The 18,476-nt window shown below is 36.3% G+C and overlaps 2 protein-coding genes across 3 annotated transcripts; one reads left to right on the plus strand and one right to left on the minus strand.

Moving 5' to 3' along the window:
- Nucleotides 1–463: 463 nt before the first annotated feature.
- LOC141595906 (thymidine kinase a) lies at nt 464–5,281 on the minus strand. Of its 2 annotated transcripts, XM_074415861.1 has the most exons (5): nt 4,775–5,281; nt 2,847–4,234; nt 1,398–1,542; nt 1,042–1,163; nt 464–945 (listed from the first exon to the last, which is right to left on the minus strand). In XM_074415861.1, exons 1-2 carry the CDS (start codon nt 5,098–5,100, stop codon nt 2,938–2,940), a joined length of 1,623 nt encoding a protein of 540 aa, XP_074271962.1. In that variant the 5' UTR covers nt 5,101–5,281; the 3' UTR covers nt 464–945; nt 1,042–1,163; nt 1,398–1,542; nt 2,847–2,937. The 2 variants fall into 2 exon arrangements, with proteins under 2 accessions (XP_074271962.1, XP_074271963.1); XM_074415862.1 differs by lacking the exon at nt 2,847–4,234 and having other exon boundaries at nt 4,775–5,276.
- Nucleotides 5,282–12,986: 7,705 nt separating this feature from the next.
- Nucleotides 12,987–18,179, plus strand: LOC141595907 (heterogeneous nuclear ribonucleoprotein 1-like). The gene is made up of 4 exons (XM_074415863.1): nt 12,987–13,403; nt 13,899–14,123; nt 14,609–15,772; nt 17,697–18,179. Exons 2-3 carry the CDS (start codon nt 13,908–13,910, stop codon nt 15,743–15,745), a joined length of 1,353 nt encoding a protein of 450 aa, XP_074271964.1. The 5' UTR covers nt 12,987–13,403; nt 13,899–13,907; the 3' UTR covers nt 15,746–15,772; nt 17,697–18,179.
- The last annotated feature ends 297 nt before the right edge of the window (nt 18,180–18,476 follow it).

The following is an 18,476-nucleotide window of genomic DNA, read 5'->3' on the forward strand; positions in this document are numbered from 1 at the left end:
ACAACACCATCCTTTTGAAGATCGTGAGTGAAAAGAGTGGGCAAAATATGTTTTATTATATGATGAACCCCGCTTTAAGTTGAGCGATGCACGTGTATTATCTTCACGTATAACACAGAGTAGTTGGCTACTTATTTCCTTGAGATAAACCACAAGATCCTCAATATGAGAAATAACATATCTTAAACACCCATTCTCGACTAGTTTCATGAATCGCCAATAGTAGTGTATTAGTACACATTGATAAATGACAAGTTCACATTGGCCCCTCATTTTTACCAACAAGGTCTTTTTGTATGATATAAATGTCAAGTTCGCATTCTCCCATTTATATATTGATGATGATGATTTTGTCATGGTTAATAATAGCAGACCGGGGTTGTAGAGCAAACCAAGGAAGGAGAAACAAAGGTCATAAACTCTCTCCCCCTTCCTGCGGAGATGATGATATACTTGTAGCAGCTTGTTCCAAAACAGATGGCTGAATGCAATACAGAAGACACTGAAACATTACAAATTACACCATGTTTTCCTTTGAAAATACCTTTCAGTTTTCCAAATATTTCTGACTACTAACAACTAACTACGGAGTACTAACTAACATATCCTCAATGCCTACATCAACGGAGTTACTAACAACTTTACGCAAATAATGGACCATGTAACATCGACATCTTTAAACTGGCTTGTCAAAGGCAGAGCTAGCCACACTGAACCTTTTGTTGCAGTACATGTCTAGCCGCTTCAATAACTACCTGGCCACTCATATAGTGCTGTCGGCACACTGGCATGTATACTTCAGCTCCACCTATCACCTCTGTATCTGTTTCTTCTGTTTTCCTCAGCGTAAAATTTGCAAGTTTCCCACATACATCGCATCGAGCCGTGAGTTTCGTTACTGAGTCTGCCAGAGGTATAATATCAAGCACAGACCCAAAGCTCCTCCTTTAAGACACACGGTATCAACAAAGATTTCATATTAGCTGTAATGAAAGTGTCAACTGTCAAATCAGTGTGAAAATAAAGGTTTTGTAAAATTACCGTAAGTAGTCACCATCAAGACCGGCAACTATGATGGTTTTGCCATCATGGTCAGCAGCTGTTTCGCAGAAATCATATAGATCTTCGAAAAACTGGGCCTCGTCAATACCAATCACATCTAGCTGCAAATTTCACCCGTTATGAGATGATACTTTAAATCCCAAAGTTAATCCTTCACAATAACCGAACTTCACTTATCATATACAACACAATCAATTGAAAGATTTGAGACTCAAGAAAAAACAGCTATCCATTGGATGTAAGCATCTCTGCTTCAGTGTTTCAAGTATATGTGGTACATGCTTCCATTGTGTAACATAATCTAGAATGTACATGACACTTCTGTAAAATTATACCTCATTATACGCACTAGGGCCAATCTTCTGTCTGAATGATGAGAGATTATGTAATGCCCAACATGGATATTTATTCCCATCATGAGTGACAACCGAGTTGAGTTCGTATCTTGTATCTTTATCTGATTTTATCAGAGCAATATTCCTGTTTAATACAACAAAAGAAAATAATTGTTCAATGCAAGACTGTGGCCTGTACCAACAACCAGACTGTTAAGCCTAATCCAAAGCAAATAGCAGTATGAAAAAGACAAAATGAAAAATAAAAATAAGCGAAGAACTTGATCACAAGGATTAAAAAAATGATTTTTAGAGGCTCCTAGTTGAAACCCAAACTGCAAATCTGCATATGAGATGACGTACTTAAATTCCACCCGCTATGTGGTTCCTACCTAATCAAGACAGAATAATCGAAGAGTTCATGTGCGCTTAATTTATTAATTGTAACCTTTTGTGGATTCATTTGTGTCTTAGTGTCTTACTTTCTTTCTCGAAGAAACAGCAGACAGTACACAGTGAAGGAAACAAATTCAAACAATTGTAACTGCAAGCTTCAAGCATTAGTGCAGGACTCCAGGCTTAAAGTGCTAATTAGATTTAAACCCATTAACTCTGCAACCACTATCCTCAGATGCACAAATTAGATTCCTGATATACCTCAAAGGCTTGTAATAAATGATACTGGAAGCTCTGTTGGTGATGGCTACATCATGGAAAATCAAAAGGATTAAAGGAGATCCCCTCAACATTTATTCCAAGATTATTTCCTCCTTTCTAAATTTCGCAAGGAAAAAAAATTGAGCACCCAATACTGCCTATAGGTAATAATTAGCACCATCTCCACCACAATAATATTGTTTCAACCATCTTTAATTCAAGGGGTAGAGTGCATAATTATCACTTTTCTTTACATCCTCTTAAAATTGAAAAGGGGACAATAAAAACGGGATGGAGGGAGTAACCTCTTAAACCATCTTCTCCCACATTAAACATATCACATTCCCTGGAAAACTACTCCAAAAAATATACTTAGCATGTAGCAGGCGTATAAGAGCTGACTATCACCTTACTGTGGATCAAAGTGAAATCACAAATCCTATTCATAAATCTGACGAAGTGCACTTGCAGATGATAACACCGCAACAAATATTTATTAACCATAGTAGATATATCTCACTGTATGAAAATATTAAGGGAATGGTTAAGAAGTCCGGAAAAAACACTTCAAATAAGCAGAGCCACCATTCCTAAAAACTCGCATAGTCTTTATAATGACCCAGGCTCCTTTAGTACTTGAATTACCCACTCTGGTATCATGACGATTCAAAAATTACGCGCGGCCACTTCAGGTAATTCATTACACTGTCCCAAGTGCCATAAAACGTCCTGATATTGAACAAGGTAGTACACATGTAATGCTGGAGTACAGCGACATAAAATTGGTTTTACCTGTTCACCTACAAATTGCAATGCAACCTTTAAGAGCATCAACAAACATGCAAAACAAAAGTGTTCTGCAAATTGTACTCAGTGGCCAAGCCTACTCTGTGATTAACTCGGGATTATATCCTCTGTCCTTGATCACACATGTCAACTCATTTAGCATTTGATATGTATTTTCAGCTTCTACATGTGTGTTATCTCCCTTGAAGAAGACATGAACCTCATTTTGAACCTCAATCTTACTATAACCAGGGTCCTTTTTCACCCCAAAGTCTCTCATCAATCCCCATACCTCAGCTACGTTTTCCCATAGCCCATAAGAAGCATAACTATTGGACAAAACAACATACTTTCCAGCATTTTCTGTCTCCAGATCAAAGAATTTCTTAGCTGATAGCTTCAATAACTCAACATTGCCATGAGTTCTACAAGCCCCGAGCAAGGAACCCCAGACAACAGGATTTTCCTTACACGGTGAACTATTAATAAAATTGTAAGCATCCCCTAACCTTCCTGCACGTCCCAAAAGATCAACCATAGCTGCATAATGTTTTTCATGTGGTTGGATGCCATAATCCTTCCTCATCGATGAGAAATACTTCCAACCTTCATCTACAAGACCTCCGTGGCTACAAGCAGAAAGTACTGCAAGAAAGGTGACATAATTGGGTCTCAAACCTTCTTTGATCATTTCATGAAAGAGCTCAAAGACCTTGGCAATCTTTCCATTGTGTCCGTACCCGGATATAAGGCTGGTCCAGGTGATAACATTCTTCACTTCAGATTTATCAAAAACCTTGTGCCCATCAAACGGACAGCTACATTTAAAGTACATATCCATTAGAGCACTATTAACCACTACATTTTGCCCTATTCTACACTTAAACATGACTGCATGGACTCGTTTCCCTTGTTCCAGCTGTGCTAATGAAGCACATGCTCTAAAGACAGATGCAAAGGTGAACTGATCTGGAGTTAGACCACACTGTCTCATGGAATAATAGAGTGTCAATCCCACATCTTCCATACCTTTCTGCACATACCCTGCAATGATGGCGTTCCATGAAATTAAACTCTTCTCCGCCAACCTATCAAAGAGGATGTGTGCAGTTCTTAACTCCCCCAGCTTTGCATATAAAATCAATAGTTTGATGTTTAGATATTCATTGGTAGCAAATCCAACCACCACCGTATGAGCATGAATACTTTTGCCCCACTGATACGCTCCTCTATGAATGCATTCTTGCAGGAGAAGTGCATAAGTACTCCAGTCCACAGCCACTCCTGTATGCCACAGTAACTGAATTGCCTCTCTCAACCTTCCCGAATAACAAAGATCTTTCAAGGTTTTATCCAACAGTAGGGGGCATTTACTGAATTGCGCAGCCTGAAAACTGGGAGATACTAAGGGTGACAACCATATCCGCCAGTGCAAAATTACAAAATCTCAGTGGCCTCTACTGAGCTACGGTGATCTCAAAACAAGTACTCCTAACCATGCTCTCAAGTAGTCGAGTGACAGCTTTTTGTGGACCCTTTTACCACAAGATTTTTACAAATAAATAGTCGAGTCATTTAAATTAGTGTATTAATGCAAGTTAAGCATATAGTAACTAGATATGAGTTGGCATAAAGATGATACATTTACGGAGTATAATACTGAAGCTTCATAGTAAAGGTGATAACCATTAATCGAACATACCCCTTCGTCAATCGTCTCAATCAGGTGTTTACCTTGTACTATATTTTTTACTATATGGGGTATTTTAATACTAAAGAGTTGCAAAAGCAGAAAGTTAATAACTTTGGTAGAAGCAGAGTGTGTAATGCCATAAAAAAAGGACAAGAATACAAAGATAGCGGATTTGGCATATTAAAGGTAGCAAATAACAGCAGCATAATAAGAGCATAAAATAGAAGTTTGGAAATAGAACCTGCCAAGGTGGCGCTCGGATTGGATGCGGCGGAGGAGGGTGGTGGTCTTGCCGGCGAACATGGGACCAACAATGACATGGACTTGACCACAAGGCGGCGGCGAACACGAAAGCTGCTGATGGTGATGCTGATGCTGATGTTGATGTTGATGCTGCTGCTGCTGCTGAGTGGGAGAAGAAGAGGAGGAAGAGGAGCGAAGGGGAGTGAACATTGTGGGACGAAGGCGAGACAGAAGAGAAGGAGAAGGATAGGAGAAACGAGGAATAAATTTGGGGAAATTGAGGAGAGAGAAAGTACAAGTTAAGGATTTAGTAAACATAGACATAGTAGGAATATTACTAGTATTACTACTACTTCTTCTTCTTCTTCCAGAAAGTTAAAGATCTGAGTTTGAATTCGTTTCTGCAGATTCAATTCAATAATCTGCAGAGGGTTTATGTTTGTTTATCAGCCTCCCTCTCTCTCCCAGGGTTTTACAACAGCTCCTCTAGCTTCTTATTCAAGTCTTTTTTTTTATTTCATTTTCAATTTTCATATAATTAAGTTACGTTCAATTTTATTAGAGTAAATTATCAATTACACCCACGTCAAATGCACGTTTTTATATTTACTCCCACGTCAAATTTTTTTTTTAATTTACACTCAAATTAATAGCTCAGGTTAGAAATTGCACCCCAACCCATTTTCAGGCGAAAAACTATGTGAAATGACAAAATTGCCCCCGCGTGTTTCTAACTCTGAATAACCTGTGACTCTTCATTTCACTTCCCCCATTTCAGTTTTTACACTAATTTCATCCCAATTTTTCCCCAAAATCTTCCCCTTTCAAATTTTCGTATAAATCCCAATTAAATTATGCAAATTGAATTGATTTCGAGTAATTTGCATGAGTTGACTCGTGATTTATGCACTTTGCTTGAAATATTATCATTGAAGGAGCTTGAATTGAGCGAAGATGTCGATGAATTGCGCGAATTCTTGATCGCACAGTGCCGAAACGATACGACGTTGGTTGACCTTAACGATGATCAATTGAGAATTAGGGTTATGTCGATGCTTGATTCGATTAAGAGAGAGGTGGTCCCCGATCACGGTGAATTCCGGGAGGTATTTGCTCGACTCGGACTGAGTGACTCAGCGAGTTGCCGTAAGGAGATTGAGTTGTTACGGGAGGAGTTTCGATGTGTCGGGGTGATGATAAGTCGAGGTCCGAGGTTGCCGCACTTGTTGGCCTCGTAAGGTACGCCAAATGCGTGCTTTATGGCGCGTCTGTTCCGTATCTTGACGAGTCTACAAGTCGGAACTCGTCCTTGGAGATGAATGCACCGTCGGATTTTCGAGCCAATCATTCCTGACTAAGGCTATCAACCCTCGAACCAACTTCATTCCGTAACCGCTCCATCGCAACCTTATACTTTTCAAGCTCATTGAATACAAATTAATAAAATTGAACACATTGAACAAAAACAAAACAATGGGGAATGAATTACCTTGAGGATTAGTAACACAATGATGGAAATCAAATTAGGGGAAATATAAGAGAGAATGATGAAGAAGGAAGGGAAGGGAATGAATGAGATGTTAAACATCAAACAAGCACAAAGTCAATAAAGAAAGCAGGAGGGTAAAATCGTCCTAAAAATATGTTTTATCCCTGAAATTTTGAAAATTGACGGAAATTTGGCCGGATTCCGATATTGGGTGCAATTTGTAAACTGAGCTATTAACTTGGGTGTAATTTAATAAAAAAATTTGACGTGGGAGTAAATGTAAAAATGTGTATTTGACGTGGGTGTAATTGATAATTTACTCATTTTATTATGGTTTAAAATCTTTGTAAATTTTTGATAATAACTTACTTTATGGCTCTGGACAGGACATTTCAGGTACCTGTTTTGATTGAAGTAGTTTCTTTGAGAAAAATTTCAGGTAACTTATTTTTCTGTAAGTGTTTGCAAGTAGCTTACCTGAAATGAAATGAATTGATACCCTAATTCTTGGTAGTATTAACTTTGGGTGTTGCTCATTCATGTACATGATTTACTCAATCATGTACATAATTTACACAATTGCCCTTCTCATTTCTTCACCTAATCTCCCTCTCTTCGTTTCCTTTTTCGATTTTAAAAAAAAAAACAAACTTAGAAACACCTTACCCACCCTCACTGTCGTCCCAGACACCCAATTGCCACCACCGTCCACCGCATGGCCAACCCTCGTCGGACCCTAAAGTCGCGCCTCCCTACAACTACCCATCGCGGCACCGCCCCTCTACCAGACCACCACCCCTTACCGTCATTTTGTTATTGATGCCGCCCTAGCAACGTCACCTCCCATGTCACATCACCCTCACGCCACCACCGTCTAGGTTAATTATCGAGCTATGCATCTAATAGCCTATTTTGAGGAGAATCAACATGTCGACAAACACAATCAAAGATGCTCATTGATGATGAAACGTATATCAAGCATCAAACAATATTCAACTTTAATCCAAACCTTAATATAAAGAAAATGAAACCCTAATTAAAAAGATTAATCATCTAATCAACTTATTCCAAATAAAACTAAAGGAGTGAATAGATAAACAAAGTAATTTGCTGTTTAGTTTTAGAATTGTGATTCTTAATTAAAAAATTATGAGCAATTTGATTATGTTTTAGGGGAGGAAAAGAAAGAAAAAATGTTTTTTTTTGGTTGCAAGAAGGGTAGAGTATGGAAACATTATGAAAAAAAGTCTATGATTGAGCAAAATGTGTACTTGAATGAGCAACTACGTTAACTTTTTATCCTTTCAATTTATAATATATAAATAATTATTATATCTTTTTACGTCATTTTACCAAAATAAGCTACCTTTTCGGTTAGTTTGCCAAACAATTTTTTATATAATCAGTCACTTTATCAGGTCCTAATTTTCAGTTACCTTATCAGCTACATTTTCAGGTTTCAGGTAACTTTTCAGTTTCCAAATACCTTTTCAGGTTTCAGTTATCTTTTCAGTTCGTTTTACCAAACAGAGCCTATATTCACTTCTTTTATTCCGCCAAATGTAGTACACACACTTGGGCAACTTTATTTTAACATTGTTAAGCCTTTTTACTAATATTTACAGATTACAAGGAATCTTAAAATAGGATTTTAACTAATAAGGTGTATATATCTAGAGACATAGTTTTGGTCAATTATTCATATAAACATGCAATTTACATTAAAATGAATATTGATATTATGAAAATAAAACCTAATAAACACATGTGAGCAACTTTATCTTGTGAAGACGGTCTCATGATGAATTTTTGTGAGACTATTTAAGGTAACTAAAAGTTATAAATTAAAAAAGATATGAAAAGATATTTCAAAAATGAATATACAAGTTAAAAAAAAAAGTGTTTTCAATAATATTATCAAAAAAGGTGCGGAATGTCGCCTATTTCCATGAACATGACTACGTAAATGATTTTCGATCAGTTATTATAGGATAATTTCACACAAGAAATTGTGATAAGATAAATATAAATACGATTTTTGAGGATTGGTCTCCAATGTAGTTTATTGGAAGACTTTGGGCAATACAAACGTCAACATTTACATTTGCTTGAATCATGCACGCCAACTTGTAAGTCAACTACTGCACATATAGTATAAGTAATAAGTAGTATAACCCAATGTTTTGGTTAACTGCATTCATTCTATCGTAATTCGTAACCTCATCATGTTATCTTGATTGATTACATCATGTGTGAACATTAGTAGTACACATGATTTCCTGGATCTTGATCCATTCTCATATGGGGCTCTCATTTTCGAGATGCATAATACTTCGCGTATTCTTATTAACTCTGGAGTATATAGAAGTATTATTATTTATCCTAAAAAATTATATTTACTCGTAACTTAGTTACTATGTATTCGGTACTCCGTATTGCGTTTGGCATGACTCATGTGCATTTATTATCGACCATATATTGAGATAGCCTTCTTGGAAACATTGAAGATTAATTATTTGACAACTAAGACACCTCTCAAATTCGGTTGTTTTATTAGTAAGAATCGACAATCGAATTCTTGCTTCTTTTTCTTTTTAATATGCTCTTTTTTTCTTATCTCAATCAAAATACAGTTTATAAAGAAAGGGATAAAAAGGGAATAATTGACCGAAATGAAGGAAGTCTTATTTTAATATGCTCTTTTATTTCTTATCTCAATCAATTTACGCTAGTTAGTTCTGTTCAATATGGCCTATGGTTTTCGACACCAACGACGAGTCTGACCCGCCTCCAGTAGCCGAGGGTACTGACTCTTCTGCCCAGTCCTTTACGCAAACACCGACAAAGTACTTCTTTTCCAACAAAAAGTAAGCTAAAAAGCAACTGCATATTTCGTCAAAGGATTACGAGAATTTGGTAGGTGGAATTTTGGAAAGGATCTCTCCTTTTTTTCCACGCAGGTTCATTGTCTTTCACGATGGTTCGACCTCTCAACCCTGAAAATTCTATCCAAACGAGAACACCCCATGAAAATCTCCTCCCCTTCTTCTCCTTTACCTAAAGAGCAAATGGTGCATTCAACACTTATTCTCGAGAATACTAAGGTGGTCTAGGAGGAAACTGTTTTCCAAATTGATAAAAAGAAGCGGATATCATCGGACTCTGTTCAGGTTAGCAGGATATCTTCGGTTTAGTTTTAGTTATTGCGGCTAAGGAAAGCTGGACCAATAGTTGTTGACGCAAGATGGATTATTCCAAACGCAGAGGTCGTGTGACACAAGCTAGTGTTCATCTGAAGAAATGATCTTCCATTTCTTTCGAATTTCCTCATTTTCTTTGCAGGTACATCACGAAATCTGCAGTGGCTACACGGACTAAAAGAAAGGAGGCAAACCTATTCCACTTCGAGAACTTTTATCATCCTCCATACAAAAAATGTCGTCTTACTGTTTCTACTTCATTCTCAATTACTTTTAGTTTGGTTACTTGATTTTCTAGTAGTCTAAGTGTCTCCTGTACTCCGAAGTTTGTAGTATAAGCTATATGTGACTTTCTTCATTTTAATCCCAATTTTATCATTGTAAAAAAAAAATAAAAAAAAAAATCATATACTCCGTATATAGATTGGACCCAACCAAACGATTCATAAGTGAATGAGACGAGCTATTAGCCATGAGTCGGGACATTAGTTTGTTTAGTTGCCATATAAGAAACACTCGAAATTTGATATTAGCTGCCTAGCTACAGTAAGGATCCTCTGTCCCACTTTTGTGTCACATTGTGTCTGTCACTCCACTCACTTTTTGACACATCACTTGTTGCAAAATAAAATATTGCAATAATTATATTAATTTGTTGATGTGTTAGAAGATGATTAGAGTGACACATACATTGAGACACCAAATGGGACAGAGGATCTCCACTCGCCTAGCTAATTCATTTACCACACGACCAACTTTTTGCATTGTCGACCATTAATTTCGGACGCTATTTACAATCACTCTTGTAGTGCTTCCTTACGAAAATGAAGAAGCTAAATAAAATTATTAGATGATCAAAATTGGATGTATCTAAAGCAAATAAGAATAAGGTAATCTTGGGGAAGAGTCAATCCAAGAAATGATTAAAAAATGGAGGAACTTTAATATGAAAAGATATCTAATAATTAGGTTTAATTAGTTAAGGTGATTAGGAAGGAGGCACAATAACAAAAGAAGCATGTGCAACAATACGCCACCACACACACCATCCATCCATCCAGGCAGCAGCATATACACTTATTAGTATGTGTTGTTGATTGGATTAGCTGTTCCATTATCTTCGATACCGAAGTGGAGCTACAAAGTTATCCCTTCTTTGCTATTCACACATCTTCCCTCTACTTCTTTAATTAATTGAACCTTTTGTTTTTCTTAATTGTTTATCATAAAGTTGAACTAAAGTTAAATTTTTTACCCAATAATTAGCCACTTAAGTTGTAAGAACATTTCTTAGTCACCACAAAAGATTAAAAAATCATTTAGAGAGTATGAAAATATCGTGATTTCATTTTCAGTGTGATTTAAAATATCACATTTATTAAATTCAGAAAAAGAGGTTTTGTGTGGGTAAAGGAAGCTAGTACGTGAGCTATAAGGGTAAATATGATGCTGACCTAATTAGAACTCAAATCTTGAGTACCATCCTAATAACTTTACTTGTTAAGCTAATTGATAGAGTAAATTGAGAAAAGAAATTTAAAATACAAAGTATTTTTTCCCATATAATATAAGACCGAGATGATCTTAATTAAACATAAAAGTTTTGAATGAGCATCAGAAATACCAAACTACTCAATCTTAATACCTACGGAGTAATTAATAAGAAACCATTGGTAAAAATAATTCATAATGCATGAGAATAATTCAAAGTGATGTACAAGTGGTACAACAAACAAAATTTGATTCTTTGTTTCTTTGGAGTAAGAAAACAGATTTTGAATTGGTTTTAAGACTTCCCTCTAATGACCTATCTCAAAAACAACAATGGTTTGTTTTGTTTGTTCATTCCTTAAAACCAAATGAGGTAATAATAATGATAGAATACACGTTTCTAGAGTTTAAAAGGATGCACAACGTCAATCAAATATATGGCTAAAAATTAAGAGTGCCAACCTTACCTCTTACAAATAAAATCTTCATCTCAACAACTAAGATCGACTTTTATTCACGTTATTGATAAATTATAATGTCTCTTATATATAAATTCACTCTTATAGAGTAAAAGATCAATTTACTAGAGTTATGAAAGCTAACCGAATATAAACTTATAAAATCGAATATATGAAACAAATTTGATATGAAAATATGATTGAGAGAGGTGTGACAAATAAATCAAGTATGCCTTGCTCCCACATGAAGGTAAGGAAGCAAATCATGTTATCCAAAGTTGTCGACATTAATTAAAAACAAGTGCAATGTAATACTTAATACGCCAGATGATTGTCAGGTTGGCATTTCTGCTACTAATTGCCAACCTTGTGCAACATTACAACATGCATGCAGCTTGAAAACCCTAGATATACTCATATACATGATAGCCTGTAAATCACGTATATCAAGTTAACCATCATTTTCAGGGAGCGACAAGCTTAAAGTTTAGAGACATAGCTCCTTGTTATAATATTTGCTCTCGATGAGACTTGAACCTGAGAAGTTTTAACCACTAGACCCTATCTTTACGGACACTAATGATAGGTTTTTAATTATAGTGGTTTTGTTATTTGTTAAAGAACTATTGACCACTCATCCTACTAGTGTAGGAGAGTAATTCTTTAATGCATGAATTACTTTTGTTAACTAAAGACAAGAGAAATTGTAATTTTGTAAGTACCTCTTTACTTGTGTATGATGATATGGTAGAATTTGTGTTTGTAAATACCTCTGATTATTGTGGGAGCCTTGTGATTACAAAATTAACCTTGATTTGATGCCTAGCTTAATCAAATTCAAAAAGTGGGACCTTTAGCTCATCTTGTGACGGGTCTTCTTTTCCATTTAATTAATCAGCTAGTCTTACTATGGACGGATATATACGTTTATAGCTAAAGACGGATCAAATAGCTTGAAAGTGGTGATATTTTGTGCCCCCATCACCCCACTTATTGTCTGTCTTATTATGAATGTGGTATTGTATTTGACCCGTCTTTAGTTATAGACGGATATGTGCCGTCTATAATGAGATTTTGTGTTAATTTTAAACACACTCAAAAATCAATCTTTTTTAAAAAAAGCTAATTTATTTAAAAACAGAATTAAGAATCCGAACTCGAGATTTAATATTAGGCCACGTCTCACGTATAATCTCAAGTCGGTTCATGTCGAGATAAATAAATTTCTTACTAGCCATTGATTTAGCCTCAGAACAATCGGTTTCAGCTCATCCTCAGCCAACTCTAATTATGAATGGGGATTTGGGATAAGAATTCCAACTTAATATTAATATCGGGCTACACCCCACGGGTCATCTCAAGCCGATTTACATTGGATAAATAATCTTCTTACCTCCATTTACGATTTAACTTTTAAAAGATTAGTTTATTCATAATTCAGGTCGTATTTAGAAGTGGATCAACCTTGATTAACTCTAATCATGAATTGGGTTATTGAGATGGCCCTTGTGGCTCAAAATCCCCCGTGAGAAAGAAGGATAAAAATGGAAAAAGAAAGAAAAGAAGGTAAGTGTGAAATTTGAAAATGGGAAAAATAAAAGAGTGAAGGGGGCAAAAGTCACCATCTTTCATCGTCTCCTCTTCTCCACGAGAGGATAGCCAAAGCTACCTCTCCCTCTCCCTCTCCCTCTTCTCCCTTCCCCTTTTATTTATTATTATTGTATTTTTATCCATTTCTCCTTCTTCAACTTCTTCTTCTTCTTCTTTACATATATACAAATACTTCCTTCAATTTCTTCCTTCATTTTTATTCCTCCCTCCACAATCCTCTCTCCTCTCTCTTAGATTCTTCTTCATCATCCTCCTTCTCTTGGAGTCACGAACAACAAAAGAGGGGGCTTTCCTTCTTCTTATGCCTCCTCTTTAGATCTTCTTTTCTCTCTTTCAATCTTTTCCTCACTTGAATTTTCCATATTTATCACATCATCGGTATTGTTTTTCCTTTCTAAATTCTAAAGTTTTCAACTTTGATGATATTTAATACTATATGATTATGATTATTATACAACTGTATCGATTTTTATTTGGTACCCCAGATGAGTGATTGATTGATCGTTGATCTGTGACTTACCCATTAAAGATCTGATGATTTTATGTTGATTTAACCAATACCCATTTGTCATCTGATTGCTATGTTTTTTTGAATTTTCAATTTTTTGAATTTTGCTGTTTTTTGTTGATAATCTTAATTTGATCGAATCATACAATTCTCATTTGCTTGTAATTCTGTAATCAATTTGTTATTTTTACTGTATTCTGTTTGATTGGTTTTATGATTGTTGTGTTCATAATCGATTGTGTCGAGTTTCGATTTAATTTGTACTGAATTGTCTGAAATTTAATGGATGATTTATGTAATAGTAAAATGTAGAGTACCCTGTTAATGAAATAATGACATTTATTCCATCATGTATGTGAGTACAGATTGAAGAGATGGAGCCAGGAAAGCTATTTGTAGGTGGGATTTCATGGGACACGAATGAGGATCGTCTGAGAGAGTACTTTCAAACATTTGGGGAGGTTGTGGAAGCTGTGATCATGAAGGATCGGGCCACTGGTCGTGCTCGTGGCTTTGGCTTTGTTATTTATGCTGACCCTGCTGTTGCTGAGCGAGTTGTCAGGCAGAAACATATGATTGATGGTCGTACTGTATGTGATTCTTTCATATCAAACGAGCTTTGCTTCTTTGATTTCGTTGCGGTTTTGTTATAATGATATACTGTGACTTTTGTTTTAGGGAATGATATAGGCATGTGGCCCCGTTTTAGTTTAGCTATACTTTGATAAAGATTATAATTTATGTTTGCGTTTGACTTCAGTGTTGATAGTGTAAAGATTAAATATTGCAGCTGCCCTAATAATGAAGTAGTATTATATAAAGAAATTTCTCGAGTATGGGTACAATAACTGCTAAACTAGTAATTGTAATGCTGTTAATGTTATTTGATAAGGTGATTTATGGAGCAGGCTTACCATACACTAATTCTGTGTATTGTGCCTGTAACTCTGTAAGTAACAGCCTAAAAGCAGCGTGCTTCTTTTTTTAAATGATGAATTATTGCATTACTTGTCAATTGTCATATTATATGGTTCTATGTGATGAATGCTTTCTTAACTAGTCATGTATAATGCAGGTTGAGGCAAAGAAGGCTGTACCTAGAGATGATCAGCACATGGTAAGCAGAAACCATGGCAGCCCTATTGCATCACCAGTGCTTCCTGTGCGCACAAAGAAGATATTTGTAGGAGGTTTAGCGTCTACTGTGACAGAGGGAGACTTCAAAAGATATTTTGATCAGTTTGGGATCATCACTGATGTAGTTGTTATGTATGACCACAACACCCAAAGGCCAAGAGGCTTTGGGTTTATCACCTTTGACTCTGAAGAAGCTGTGGACAGAGCATTGATTAACAATTTTCATGAGCTTCATGGTAAAATGGTCGAGGTGAAGCGAGCTGTTCCTAAAGAGCTGTCTCCAGGGCCTATCCGGAGTCCTTTAGGTGGTGGTACCGGTGGGCTTAGCAGGGTTAATAGCTTTCTCAATGGCTATGTACAAGGATATAGTCCAAGCCCTATTGGTGGACATGGAGTGAAAATTGATGAACGCCACAGTCCCATGTCATTTGCTCGAAGTGGATTTCCTCCCTTCAGCCCTTCTGGTTATGGAAATGCATTGAACTATGAGCCAAGAATGAGTCCGAATTTTGGCGAAGCTGCAAATCTCTTTCAAAAACTGAACTTTGAGCAAGGATTAAGTGTGTTACACGGCAGCAACGGAAACCGACAGCATAATAGCTCTACAGAATTTGATGGAATCAGTAGAGGTAGCGGCTCTAATCTAGGTTCATCTTGGAGTTTGTGGGGAAATGGGAGCATTAATGATTCCACTAGCTCTCTGGGCTTTAGAGCTGGAGATATTGAGGCGGATGCTTTCAAACATAGTGAGGCACTTTGGAATTCTTCTCCTCTTTCAATTCAACCTAATAGGCGTTCCTCTGTTGGTCTGAACCTAAACTATGGCCGTGAAGAAGCTAATCTTGGATCAGCAGTGGGATTATATGACAGAGACCTTGGAACTAGGGTACCGACTCCATCTTTTGCCTCATTAGATGGTATATATGATGCTAAGTTTGATGGTTTCAGTGCTGGTGGAAGTGAACCATGGCCACTGTCATCTTTGGGACTGAACGGATCTGGATCGTTTGAAGCTGGGTTGGGTAATGCAGTATCAGATGTTCCACTTAATAATCCTGCTGGTTTGTGCTGGTAGTTAGAATTTGTCAATAGCAACGTAGAGGTGAGGAACTTTCTTCATTTTGTTTTTTGTTTTTCATATATATGCACTTCTGCACATGTTTTATACACATTCGATTTCTTTTCTAGACGTCTCATTTTCTATTTTTGGTGCTGGTCTTCCCTCTCCTTGTTGATATCTACATTTGTCATTGCTGTAGGGTTAGGGCCTGTAGCACCAATGTTTGAAAGCCTTCGAAAGAAATAATGTATATGAGCGCACATTTATGGACATGCATCACATAGAAGTTACCCTCTGGTGCTAGGTCTAGGAGAATTTTTAAAAAATAATTCTTAGTTGTATGCTAGTATTACTCATGCTCTCTCATGGTAAGAAAGTTTAATATATATGTCATACTTCAAATAAGAATGTTTTTGCTTCAAAACTTCATGTCGTTGTACGGTCATTATAGTAGTAATGCTTAAAAACTTCATTTGCTATTTCATTTGAGCACCCATGAAGGCTGTTTTTTGCTTCTAAAACTTCCGTAATTTGTTTGCTATTAACAGTAATGCTTAACTAAAGTAGCTGTTATTTTAATGTGAATGTTCATTACTCAGAGATCAATTTTGTTGTGCTATTTTTCGCCCCCCTACCCCCTCCTTTGCATGTTTATTTTCTTTAAGAAAGTATATGAATTTGGACTCTAAAACTCATGTTGGTCTGAGTGATGTATTTCCTCCCACAAATTCCTCATTCCACCACCCACTACCACCGCTAACTACCAGTCTCTTCGTATTTCTTCTTGTTTAGAGCTCTATTACTCCGGCTGCGAGCGAAAGGGCCCAAGCCTCTATATATGTTGTATATCCATTCCTTTATTAATTTATTTGTCGCATACATTTTACTTGCATGATGAGTTAAGAGCGTTGTTAGTTGTTACACTGAGAGTGTTGAGCTAGGTTACTTGGACTTGTGTACAGGTGGTGAGATATTACATATCTTAGTGTCAGATTTACCCTAGCCAAGTTTAAGAGACATGGACTGTGTCCTAAAATGAGGGCACGAGTACAAGGCCTCGTTTTCAGTACAAAAATTATAATTTCAAGTATGAAGTTAAGAGTATTTTAAGGTGAAATAGAAAGATGTTTGAAACATAAGATACAAGTCTTAAATTTATCAAAAAAAAAATGTTTACGGTTCAAGTTAAGCTGTCCATACGAGCGTCAGATGGCGTGCCTTCCTCCTTTCCCTTGTAAGAACCTGATATACATTAAAATTTTAGCTTTTGAGTTGCGTTTTTTTCTTCTTTTGCTGTAAAAAGGCTTCCCCCATGCTGTTTTCTTCAAGATGCATTTAAGTTGGTTATATGAACTTAGATCTATCATTGAGGTACTACTATAAGACCTTTTTCCCTTTATAGTTGCCTAAACATTGGCCATGAATTCTGTGACTTAAAAAGTTTTTTGAGCTGTAAAGATTGATGATTGATTATTCCTTCTTTAATTTGGTCCACCTTAATGGTCTCTGAAACATTCTTTGTTTTTGGTGTTTTTACTAAAGTTTTGTACTCCGTATTATTTATGTTTTTACCTTGTATTCCAACTGCCAAATGATCAAACATAAGGGCAACACCTTGCATAAATGTATTTTACCTACAGGCTACAGCAAGAAGGATAAAACTCGGTTATGTAGCTTGTTTGGATTAGGGGATTTGTAGGTTAGGAAACGAGGTTGGAGGGAAATGAAGGGATTCATTTTCGCTTCTCCAACGCAAATCAAAATCTCTCCGACATAGGAATGATATGGATGGAAATTGTACCGAAACACACCTACACCATCCTTTTATTTTGATCCAAACAAAGTCTTAAACTTGGTTTACTGAATAATAGGATTCTTAAACATTGTCTTGCAGTGTCTCTATGTCTAACATCTCTTCTATTTCACTGTGTAATAATGGGTATATTATCATTGCTGTTTGTTTCAGGGAATTGGTGCCTAGGGGAGAGAATATTCATTTCAACGTTCAAGTTTCCGCAGGTGAACTCAAAAAGTCTGCAACTCTGTTTAATTTCCCGCAATTCAGTTAGTAGGGACATGGGGTCGTACTGTTCGAAGCTGCTGCTTGGTTTCACAATATACAAGTAACAAGACCGGTACACAATTGGTGGTCATTTTACTATAGGCTTTTTTTTTTTCTTTTCTTTTGTCGTCGTATCTTATATTGAGGGTTGTAAATCAAAACCAAGGGGATACACATAGTATCATGTTTCTTTTTTCATGGCGACACGACGGGTACATAAGAAGTACGGAGTGAACATTATCTCATCTTCTTTAGTTCATATAGTTTTTAGCTAAGTTGTTCATATCCTTATTTCGAGTTTTGAGGTATTTAATTGCTGTAGCAAACATTGGTTGGGTTTGTAATGTTGAGAATGCTTTAATGTTGAAAAAAGTAAGTTTTTTGACACTCGAATACTCAGTACAACAGCAACATGTGGCTCAATCTAGATCATGGCTTGGTAACTCTTGTTTTCAGGGTAGAACCCCGGCCTAACCTTGTTTATAGGATTCGAAGTGCAGTGTTTTAATTTGCAAAATGGCGTGGGAACCAAATTTCCCCATGTCTTTTGTCTTGTGAGAGAGACCCTTGTAAGCATATAATATAGCCTGAAGTGACCTGAGGTAAGACATTTCTAACCATGCAATAAATTAGATTGTACATTGTATTATTATCTGAGGGATACATAAAAATTAAATGAGACGT

Source organism: Silene latifolia, chromosome 8 (assembly GCF_048544455.1).
Source record: "Silene latifolia isolate original U9 population chromosome 8, ASM4854445v1, whole genome shotgun sequence".
Classification (NCBI taxonomy): Eukaryota; Viridiplantae; Streptophyta; class Magnoliopsida; order Caryophyllales; family Caryophyllaceae; genus Silene; species Silene latifolia.

Excerpts from the sequence above, each read along its gene's own strand:
- LOC141595906 (XM_074415861.1), bottom strand. The coding sequence starts at position 5,100 with ATGTCTATGTTTACTAAATCCTTAACTTGTACTTTCTCTCTCCTCAAT. Across the intron at positions 4,235-4,774 it reads TCCGAGCGCCACCTTGGCAG|TTTTCAGGCTGCGCAATTCA; the intron begins GTTCTATTTCCA and ends AGTATCTCCCAG.
- LOC141595907 (XM_074415863.1), top strand. The coding sequence starts at position 13,908 with ATGGAGCCAGGAAAGCTATTTGTAGGTGGGATTTCATGGGACACGAAT. Across the intron at positions 14,124-14,608 it reads ATATGATTGATGGTCGTACT|GTTGAGGCAAAGAAGGCTGT; the intron begins GTATGTGATTCT and ends TGTATAATGCAG.